The 11,787-nt window shown below is 39.9% G+C and overlaps 1 protein-coding gene across 5 annotated transcripts in view; it reads left to right on the forward strand.

Annotated features, from left to right (window-relative positions):
• GGCT (gamma-glutamylcyclotransferase) overlaps positions 1–9,674 on the forward strand; it is a 21,491-nt gene extending 11,817 nt beyond the window's left edge. For all 5 annotated transcript variants that reach the window (XM_032784113.2, XM_032784115.2, XM_032784114.2 and 2 more), the window contains exons 4-5: positions 3,392–3,527; positions 7,013–9,674. In XM_032784113.2, coding sequence (XP_032640004.1) covers positions 3,392–3,527; positions 7,013–7,162 — 286 coding nt within the window. In that variant the 3' untranslated portion in view covers positions 7,163–9,674. The remainder of the gene's footprint in view (positions 1–3,391; positions 3,528–7,012) is intronic.
• The last annotated feature ends 2,113 nt before the right edge of the window (positions 9,675–11,787 follow it).

The following is an 11,787-nucleotide window of genomic DNA, read 5'->3' on the forward strand; positions in this document are numbered from 1 at the left end:
CTGTCTGTGTGTTCCATTCTATGCATCCGAAGAAGTGAGCTGTAGCCCATGAAAGCTTATGCTGAAATAAATTTGTTAGTCTCTAAGGTGCCACAAGTACTCCTGTTCTTTTTGTGATGATTCAGTTATCCCTCCCAATGTAAACCTGTCCTGCCCCCATTCAGTGATAACTTTAGATAGCTCTGTCACCTATCAAATTGCCTGCTTGCCTGCTGGAGAGCACTGAGGCAGTACATGGCTAAGAACCTCAGAAAATCATCCCCCTCTTTTGCAGGTGCCTTAAGGATTTAAGTATCAAAGGGGTAGCCATATTAGTCTGGATCTGTAAAAGCAGCAAAGAATCCTGTGGCACCTTATAGACTAACAGACATTTTGGAGCATGAGCTTTCGTGGGTGAATATCCACTTCGTCAGATGCATGGATTAGGATTTAGGAGCCCAACTTCAGACACAGTTTGGAAACTTTGGCCAGAGCTCTGTACTTCTTGTTTTATTACAGCTCTTAGTGGCCTAGTCTATAAAACTGAAATTTCAACTTGCACATTAATGGTATGTAACGAGTCTGAATCTGCAAGGGGCTGAGTGCTCTCAGCCACCACTGACTTCAGCACCTTACAGGATCAGGCCCATTGTGAATGCATTCAGGATTTGAGGAATAAAATTAATGTTTCCAAGTTTAGTTTGGAGACATTGGAATTAGATTAAATCTGAGCAGTAAATTACCTTGTGTACTTCTCACTGAGGAGAAGTCCTCACTCTTTCTTCTCTGCAGCTTACTGCTCTCACTAGTGATCATACTATAAGATCCTGTCTTTTTTGTACAACATCTTAACTTGCCACGCGTGCCTGAAACCTAAAATACTTCACAGAGCTAAAGATCCCATAACTATTTCTGTCTATGAGGGAAGATACTGCCCTTACCAGCACTGTCAGGAAAAAATAGGTTGACTGATAAATAATTGTAATTTGTATTGTGGAGTTTTAAATTACTTGCTCTTATTTTTTAATCACTTTTAATGTTAATGAAAGGTACCTGATTGGCTGCTCTGGAAAGTCAACTGTTCTAACTCAACAGAAAAGTTACAGGATAGGCATTAGCATTGCTGGCTTGCTCCTCCGACAGTTCATGAACAGGTCGTAAAGGTGATCTTCAAAAGGAAAGAAACTGGATTTGTCCTCTTGCTTCTTTATGACCTATAAAGAAAACATGATTTTTTTAAAAAAAAATGCTGGTCTTTTCACTAGATACTCAGTTTTTATCTACTCCATCTTCCTAGTGATCTGGTATAATTATGATGGAGTAACCATGAAATAAAAAGCGATAGGAAACTATTTTTATCAGATGTTAAAAATTCTCTTTTTGTGTGTGTTAATATTAACTTTTCTGCATTCCTTGTCCTCTAGAAATAATTTAATTACCAGGATTTCTACCTGTTAAAATACTTACGTTGGCTTTTGTTTCGATAACATGTCAGTGTCCTTTTAAGGACTATGGCCCCAATCCTGCAAAGGCTTACATTATGTCTACATATGGACCTTACAGCTGTACTGCTACAGCTGTGCTGATGTAAGGTCTCCTGTGTAGCTGCTCTTTGCTGACAGGAGAGAGTTCTCCTGCCAGCATAATTAAACCACCCCCAACGAGGAGCAGCGTTAGTGAGGTTGGCAGTAGAGCCTCTCCTCTCCTGTGACAGCACTGTGCACAACAGCACTTTTGTTGGTGAAATGTATATTGATCGGGTGTGGGGGGGGAGGGGTTTTTTTTCACACCCCTGACCGACAAAAGTTTTGCTTGACAAATGAGCTAGTGTAGACAAAGCCTTAAATGTGTAGAGTTAAGCACAGACATCAAATAGTCCTGCTGAAATCAGTGGGACTGTTTGCACTTTGTAGTCACACACATTCATGCGTGTCTGCAGGATTGGGACATAGTTATAGCTAAAAATAGATTGACTTTTATGTTGGATGATTAAACCTGAAAAATCCAGTTTTGGTTTTTACTGTGTGTTCACTTTTTCTCAGCATGGACAATGAAAATAGTCTGTTACTTCTGTTTTTGCATAATGCATAGTCAATTTCACTTTTAGTTCCTCATTTACTAACTAAGCAATACAATTCTTGGGTTTGCAAACAAGGAAGAGGGATCTTTGTGTCTTTGCTTTCCTTGGTATTAAACTTCTTGGAGATAGTTCTCTTGATTTAAGTTTTTGGAGGTTTTGTCTTAGCTTAAAATTTATATTTCATAAAGTTTGTTTGACCTGACACTTCTTTTAAATCCCAGCATACGACACTATTGGCCTCTCATCTTTCTTCCCCTTATGACCCAGAAATCTGTTTCTAAAGTTTACATTCCATTTGTTTGTAGGCTGCAATCTTCCTGTTAGCTCCATGCGGCACATGGGTCTGCCTGCAGTGAGCCAGCTGGGGCCATACTCTGCTAGTATGTTAAATCACTTGTAAAAGTGATTTACATGTTGTTTTCATTTGAAAATATAATTTGTCAGATACGTGGATACCATTGTGATGAATACTGCTAAAACCTAGACAGGGTATGCTAAGTGGTCACACATTTACCTTTCATGTTCAGCTAAGCAATTAACTGTCGTATCTAAAATTCTATCCCTGATCTCATGACATTTGAACTAAGTTCACCCATTACTGCAGCCAGTTTGTTTAGATTTGTATTAGAAGCTACTTTTAATTTTTTAGCACTGTGTTTTTAATCTACTGTCCTCCCCCTGCCCTTGGGCAAATCTTTCTTTTGAAAGAAACTAGTTATGGTGGTTCTTGATAAAATCTTGTAGCTCGTTGCTATTGTGCAAGTTCTACGTACAAACTACAAGGTCTGGGCATGTCAATGGGTGTGCTGGGTTGTTCACAAGGATGTGCTTTGCCCAAGAACTGTGGGAGTTTCCTCACTTTAGAATTATCTCTATTTAAAAATAATTAAAGGGGCAAGGTAAAATTTTGCAGTTGTTTCATTATCAAAGTGGAACTTAATGACTCTAGCATTGTCTTTTAATTCTGATCATTTTGTTGTGTGCATATTGTGGATTATCAAATGTTATTTATATACCAAACATTAACTGATTCCCAAGAAGTGCAGAAAGTAACATTGCTGTTAACTTGCATGGTTACAGGGATAGACTTGCTGTTATGCTATTTGTTCTGGATCTAAAAAATAAGCCAATGGTATTGTTCACTTTTTGATTTCAGTACTCCAAAATACAAGTATTGATCAAAATGATTGGAATACATTAATATTACTCAGTACTGCAGCCAAAAAGCCACCTTGCATTTAACATGCTAAAACTCACCTATTCAAATACATGTTAGTTTTCACCCAGTATTGGTGGTTCAGAATGAAAGGAAATGTTTTTGATTCTTTACAGGCAAGAAGGAGTTGCAGATGGTATTTACATTCCAATAGAAGTTAACATTCCAACGCAAGAGGGAAAAATACTGACCTGTCGAAGTTATCAGATGAGTGATTGTGTCTGTGATCTCCCGTCACCACAGTATAAAAAAGTAGGCGTCATCTAAAAAGAGTGTGAACTGAAGTGGATATTGTAATACTGCTTGCCATTTAAAATAGTCTCTTACAACAGCATTTGCTATATAGCAGAGTCCCTTAAAATAGCATTTCAATTACTTCCAAATGTATCAAACCAAAACATCCTTGTTATTAGTCTGCTGACTTCAGTGGAACTAAACAAAAGGTAAATCTGGGCTATTGTACGTAAAATATGTGCTCTCACCCATGAATTGCTTCTTCCTCGACACATTTGCAGCCACCTGTGAGCTTGCACCAGCTGCTCAAAAGCACTAAGCAACTTTACAAAATAGTTTGGAATAGAAAAGATCACTGTACTAAACTGAAGCCACAAAGGGAATTTTAGTGGGCAGAACTTAATGTCCTGACCTGGAATCTGCCAAGGACATAAATATTAATATCTCCACTCTTGTAAAAAAGTGCGATAGACTCTGTAATGACTAAAGGTACTTAGTATCTTGGCTTGACGTCTCCAACATCATAGGCCCTGTAAAACTGTTCTGGGGCGTTGGTCTAGTACTTCTTCTTAGCGTATGTGCAGTATGCCTCAAGTGTTATATGACCAGGATTTATCACTGAATTTGGACTGCTGGTTGGATCATTAGCTTCCCTGGTTTGGGCTGGGTACTGCCGGGGAGCGCGACATGTACGCTGATCTGTGTCCCCCGATTTAGTACTGATTTGGAAGAAAAAGTTCCCTGTGCGAAGTCACCAACACCATTCTGCAGCACATGGACTCTTTTTGGAGGTATGCCTAAGCACTGAGCAGTCCTGACTTGCTTAGCTAGTGAGGTCTGAGGCCCTATCCAGAGGTGATGTGACTACATGTCTAGAAATGTTTAGCTAATTGGATACAGATAAAATCAACAAGCTACCATAGTGACTTTCTACTGAAAATAACTAACTGGGCTTGATCTTATAACCCCTATGCATATGTCACGTCTTTTGACCCCAGGGGTCAATCCATATGGATCAGCTTGCAGGATCAGAATCTCTTGTTTGTTAAAGAACGCTAACCCAGGCATCCCTAGTGCGCTAGCTAGCTATCACTCCCCCTTATTTTTCTCCCAGACAGATCTTTGGGGCTGTTTTGAAGAAATACAACTATGCTAATACAAACATCAAGTTGATAATTTATATATCGTCTGGGGCTCTCCTGACCATACTGCATGTATACCAAGATAATGGAAAAACTGATCTTTTATTTGACAAACAAAGTTACCCCTTTACGAGTAAAACTTTACAAGGCAGTCATCTAATTGTGTTATACTGTAATATAATACTGTACTACATATGTATAGTTAGTCATGGCTTTTTGTGACACAACATGGCTTTTGTGACACATGTGTATAGTTAGACATGGCTTTTTGTGACATAAGTTACAGGAATTGTAACTTCCTGGCTTGTGTATTTAAATTCTCTGCCATACACTTTTTAACCTACTAGGCAGTGTCCGTCATCATAATAGTATCTTGCTGCCTGAGCTTTTAAAACATGCATATATATCTGTTTTATATTGGTAATTATCAGTTCTCCTTTCTCACTGGCTCCCTTCTCTCAAAACAATTGTAGTGTCAGGGGCTCAAACCAAATTTGACTCTTTGTTATAATCACATCAAGTCTGACACTGCCTTCTGTAAGGGAAGTGTTCTCTGTCTAATATCTCTTAGTTTTCCTATATTTCTCTTCTACCTTTTTTCTTCTATATGAAAGGATTTTATTTAAGAGGACAAGTAGGGTTGTTCATGCCATATGACTCTGTCGGTGACTAAGTGTGCTGCGTGTGTGGTATATTTGGTACCTGGAATAAGCAGTTTTTATTTTTGTAACCTCCACCCCAGTAATTTCCTGTATTTTTTCTTTTCACTTCCCATAAATAGTTTTGGCTTACACTACACACTTTCATTTATGTGGGGGAAGGAAAGCTTCAGTAAAATAAATAGTAGAGAAACTGTCTTTACATATACTACATCTAAATGGCTTCTTTGCTACTGTAGTTCTTAGTCATATTCACTACTGTCCATTCAAATTAGAAAGACCCAGCAGCTGTTGGTGTACCATCTCAGGATTTTTCTTTAATAACTCAAGCGTTCTAATTACTTCTCACTTAGAAGAACTTATGCTAAGGCTGGTTGAAGATTGAAATCCTGTATCTTAAAGGTGGAAATTAATTTACTCCTGGGGGAATTCTGTGCCAAAAAAACTAAAATTTTTGTGCACAAAAATTTTAAAATTCTGCATATTTTTTATTTGTCAAAATAATGCACTATAATCACTCTGGTTTCAATTATTTTGGTAATTTATTTAAACTACACTACAATGGATGGAGAATGGGAGGAGGGAGCACTGGAAGAAATCCTCAAATACCTAATAGTAATGGTGATAGGTTTCACCCTTTATTTCTACTTATTAGTCAACAAATATGCAGCTGTGTTACATCATAGGTAACTGAAGAGTAAGTGAGGACTAGGAACTCAAACTCTCTCTCAATTTTTATTAGCTACTGACCATCTCCAAAAAAGGAAGGAGAAAACAATTCCTGGAGCACATTTTTGATAAGATGTTTTTTCAGTCCAAAAAGATAGACCAGTTCTAATTACTAAAGGAACATAAGCATTTATAAGGCCATACTGTCCTTTATACCACTCTGGCAAAGGAGCCTTAAAACTTTTATACCTGTTTTATATTCCTGGGGGAATTCACAAAGACAAAGGAAACAATTCACTAAGCAGGCAGGCTGCTACATTCTGCCCTGTTTGAGGGGACAGAGCCTGTCCTACACCTACCGCCTCAGAAACGCCTCCAAGCCCTGCCCCTCCACACTGAGCATGCACAATAGTGAGTAAGAGGGGGATGGTCTCTTACACGCGCACACACACACACGCACCCAGTACCATCACCCCGGTGATTTACGTCTCTACCAGCTGCTCCAGACACACAAACCAACCTGCCTGTGCTGCCAGGGAGGGGCATGTGACCGCTTTTGCAGCGTCTCTTTGCTTCCCTGTCAGATATCATTTTTCTGTCAAAGAAATCTGTGGGGGACATGAATTCTGCAGGTGCAAACCCCCTAGTACAACCCCCCTAGGAGGCTATTGTGTAAAGCACTGAGAGAATTCTGCATCACTAGATGATGCAGAATTTCCCCAGGAGTATTAATTGAATTGTTAAGTGCTTGATCTCTCAGTGCTTTACACAATAGCCTCCTAGGGGGTTTGTACTAGTACCTATCGTGGCAGTATCTGAGCTGCTTCAGGTTAATTATATTGGCACTAGAGAGCTCTTTAGTAGTCTTCATAGTGTCTTTGGCTGCCTTCCCTTTTCTGGTTAGGTAGGGTGTACATAGGGTTTTGTTTTAGCCCTGTCACCTTAAATGGTACTATTTTTACACAAGTAAAGGTTTGTGTGATCTAACTCTTTACAATAAAAGTGATATTAAAAGTTTTTCTTTTAATTGTAGGTTATCTGTATGGGTGCAAAACAGAATGGCTTGCCAACTGCCTATCAGAAGAAATTAGAAGCTATAGAAACAAACAACTATGCAGGACCAGTATCAATCTTTGAAGAAATTGAAGCTACTATTAAAGAGAGGGAAACAACAACTCGTTAGAAAAGTATCCCCAAAATATTTCCAGTTCCACTTCCTTGCCTGATTTAATTCTATGGCCTGTGTTATACTGAAGTCAGATTAGATTGTCACTGTGATCCTTTCTGGTCTTGGAATATATGAATTTTTCATTTTGATTTAGGCATCTATTGCTAATCAGTATATTGAGAAGATAATTTCCTTCTTTGATAAAGAAGGGCAAACTTGATATGTTTGTGTAGTTCAGTAAGGTATTGGATTGAATATGCAATTTAAGATCCTAATCTTGCGAAGACCTGTGTACATTCATAACTGTGTGTGCCACATCTAAAGTTAAGTACGTGTAAATCTTTGCAAAGTTCAGCTTAACTTTCTGTAGTTCTCATACATGCTGGTAAAGTTCATATAGTTCTTTAATACATCTATAAGCAGAACTAAAGAGAAAAGCCAGCTTGGTAGTCATGTGCATAGGCTGCTGTGTTCAAGGATTAAGAGTTGCAGGATCAAGCTACAGTTCTTAAGTGCTGTGCTGCCACTGTGCAGATAGCTGACATAGTAGACCCCAAGAGAACCCCCAAAGACCGCAGACTCTAGTAAGGTATGAAGGAACCCGAGCCAGGTTTATTGTCAAATGAAGCACAGTAATAGTTTCCTATAGACTCTACAGGACATACTACGAATATGTGCGCCTTGGTAATGGGCACAGCTCAGTCAGTGGCGGGACTTTTCACTGCCCCCTAGGCTGGGCAAAGATGCGCACTCTGGGACCTACTTTTATACAGTTACAGGGCAGATTACTCATCCTTACTGACGTATTGAGGTACAGCCTCTTGGCTCATTAGGGTGATGTTTCCCCTTTGATCATGTTGTTCCAGACAAACAGATCTATCCATCATGCTGTCCTGTCTTTAAGATGCACCTGCCTGTTCCTTGTTATGTCTCTGGAGTGTCCTGATGTCATCTTGGCACAAGTTCCTCTTCTCGCTACTTCTGTGAGTGAGGCCTGCCTCTGGGTCACAGCCCAGCTTTTGCTTAGCAGAGCGTGGAAGTACTTTGGTTCAGGCTTCAGGCCTCAGACTAGGCCTCAGACACGAGTTTGTTTCCAGGCCTCATCTTACTACAACAACAACAAGACGGAATGTGCTTGTGTGTGTAATTATATATGCAAGTGATACATTTATTACCAATAAATGTGGTGCTTTGCCTTATTCCCCTGAAAAGATCCTGTGCAGTACTTTAAGTACAACAGAAGGACAGCATTCTACCTGTAATAGTGTGCTGTTTTGTGGTATTGCTAGAAGTGGATGAACCAGGTCAGATAATATAACTGTCTTGAATGGATTTTTTAAAAATTCTAAAGAGTTGGCTAACTACTTAAATTTTTTTCTTTAAATCATTGAATGCCTTGAACTTCCTGACTTCTGCAGGAAGCAGACCTAAGGCTTGATAAAAGCCCATAGGAATCTCTTCATTGACCTTATTGGGTTTGGATTAGGCCCCAATAAAGAAACACTGAGTCTCTCTTCACAGTAGCAGCTGCCTAGCTCAAATCAGAGTATTGTAAATCATGCAAGATCTTGTGATACTTTCAGACTAAATTGAATGATTACTTCTGGGGAAAGTGGGCAATTGAACAACTTTGGGAAATACAAAAAGAAAATGTCTTTTTTTTTCTTTTGTATTTAAGATCTGTATGCAAAGGATTTGTCTTTGATATAAGGGGGATATGAGTTATCTTCAAAAGTTACTATGTGATTGATTATGACATCTGACAACATACACACAGGAACTTATAATTTACCTTGTCTTCCCCTCATAAACTTCCATATTGGACATGTGCCATAGCAATGCACTTCCCATCCACGTCATGTGAACATCTCCAAAGTTTATGCCTTTCATTTGGACCCCATCTAATTCCCATGTTCTATGTGTGTAAAATAAATATGTATGCACTGAAAGTTGAAGTAAATAAAAAAGATTGCAGTTGCCAGATTACTTGTGTGTCTATAAAGTGTACAGAGAATGAAAAGTCATCTTGATTCAAGAATGCTCAGTGTAGCTTGTGTAGGCTAAAGCTGTTTGTATGAATGTGTGAGTGAAAGTTGTCATATTGGGCATTGTTTTTGAATTCATCTGTAAATTAATCTATGTGCACTGTGTATGTGTGCATAGTGTGAAAGTAGAATGAATTATATTGTAAGAATAGAAAGGATTAAAGAAATGTTGTCTGTACCTTAAGCAAAATTGTTGGGGTGTTGCAATCCAGGTGTCAGGAATACAGACATTAACATAGAACAGTTGCACTGTTTAAGGGCAATTGGTGAAGTATTAGCCTTAGATCGATAACAGTAAGGAAGTGGGATATGCATGCTGTGCCCCAGATGATTTTTACTGTTTTTTTGTTTTCTTTGTCCCTTTGTCTAATTCCCGCTCTTATATCTGTATAAATAAGACTGTTTAGGCCTTGCATGGGTGCTCACATTATCTGGGTGTATTAGCAGAGCGCTGTGCTAATAAAACAGAGTGGTCTGACAAACTGTGAGTCCTGAGTCTAACTTTGACAATTTGGAGGTCCCACCGAGATGGCAACCGTCTTCACTGGAGCTGTGTGATTCGTGACCGTTTTTGTAGGATGACTGTGGCAGCCGGCACCTGGGCATTTGGCCCAAGCTGTCCTCCACTAGAATGGAAAGGCGCACAACCACAGTGAAGTCTGTGCCACCGAACCTGTTGGTTCCCACTCTGTTCTGGTAGGGATCCCGGGATCTGACATCAGGAATCTGGTCAGGTAATTATTTCTGTGTTTTGTCCGGAGTGAGGACTGTCCTGTCTCTGTGTCTATCCGTCCTCTTGTGGAGTGTTCGAGTCTGGGTGCCGTCTCCGTCCGGGTGCTGGTAGCCGTCTCCGTCCGGGGATAGGCGGACCAAGGGGTTCCTGTCCTCGCGGTCTTGAGTGGAGTGAATCTGCACCCAATCGCGCGGTAGCACCGCATTTGGGTTACCCCTGGCTGTGAAGGCAAGGGTGCTGAGTTGATATTCGGGGCAGGGTGAGGCCTGTGCGGCTCCTTTTGTGTGTTGCCACTGGGCATCGACTTCTGAGGCGACCCCTCAAATGTCCTGTGGTGACTGCTGCTTGATTGTAGAGTACCTCCCTGCTATTGTAGTTAACTATTTTAATCTAAGCGGGACAGTTTCCGCTAAGTATGATCGACCCGAATCATCTTATATGTAATTAGGATGTGGGTCCGTGACTCCTCCGGTAAATTTCTGGAAAAATGGTCAGTAGGCTAACGTCCACGTGGTGGGATCATCCAAAACTCAGTGGCCACTGTTAAGAACTTGGAACAAGAGACTGAGTGGACATCTTTAATTGACGCAAACTTTTGGACCACCACTCCAATTGAGCTAAAAGGAGAGGTTAATGTTTTCATTGCCAAAGTGCGTGCAAGAGTCGAATATCATAGAGCTGGACAAAATTCGAGAGGTAACTCACTCTTTCCCATTATCATAATAATAAGGTTATAAAAAGCTTTATTTAAAACGCTCCCGCCTCTACTTACGGCATTTCACGACCCAGACCTGAGTGCTCCACCTTTTACCCCTCTCCCAATCCCCTGTCCTACTCCCATCTCATGTTAAAATGAAGGAAAAACCCCTTGTTCTGTTCCCTTTTTGATGTTCTGGGCTCAGCAAATGATCTTAGTTGTATCCACTACCAATTCAGGCAAGGAGGGTGCCCTTTCAACTAGCCCATCTTCCTTCCCTTCTGTAATTCTTTCTCAATTGTAAAGTACCACCAATAGCACTCACAAACGGTCACTGAAAAAGCAGATCAGGCCCAGACAAGCAGGCAATCCAAAAAATTAAACAAACCGAGAAAAGGTTGAAAGCCTAAGGAATATGTTCGGAGATGTAAGGAAAACAGTAAATCAGCATAACCTGGAAACAATACTTAAAAATGGTGAAATTGAGTAGTAAAATGTATTCCTTTTGAGACATAAGCAGTTTTTAAAAAGAGATGTAAGATTACTCCTACAAGCGAATGCAAAAGATAATTACGGTTTAAACTTTGTGGAAACTGTTAAAAAGAACCACTTTAAGAAAGTAGTGAATTTCATCTGGATTTCATCCTCATGCACACTTCTAAATTAGGAAATGCCCTATATCCAGATGAGTGCCTCTGTAAATATCCAAATATTATTATACAGCTATTAGCTAAACCCACCATAAGCAGTAGCTCACCGCGATAATGTTTAAGAAAAGATAAGACGGTATTATCGGTGATGTGTCTCCGTGAAAATAGTGGGTGAAGTCCTACTAAGCAATCTAAACCAACAACAACATGAAGTTTTGTAAAACTCTCTGTTACGTAGTGAGGCAGTTAAATTGGTTTGTCCGGTGGTGTGTGTCTTTTCAATGCCACTTAAAAATTACATTTGACTCTTTAATATCAAATGCCTTGAAAATACTGACAGACGTTCTGTGTTGCAAGACCACACGTGATTCAGTGCTTGGTTTGCTCTTCTGAGTTGGCATTTTTGAGCCCTTCACACTGACCTCTCTATAACCAACAATTAACCCAATTCTTTGCCTCTCTAAGTAAATATGGACCTCACAGTAGCCTCTGGCAGCCACGTTCATAGGCCCAGT

Source organism: Chelonoidis abingdonii, chromosome 2 (genome assembly GCF_003597395.2).
Source record: "Chelonoidis abingdonii isolate Lonesome George chromosome 2, CheloAbing_2.0, whole genome shotgun sequence".
Taxonomy (NCBI): domain Eukaryota; kingdom Metazoa; phylum Chordata; order Testudines; family Testudinidae; genus Chelonoidis; species Chelonoidis abingdonii.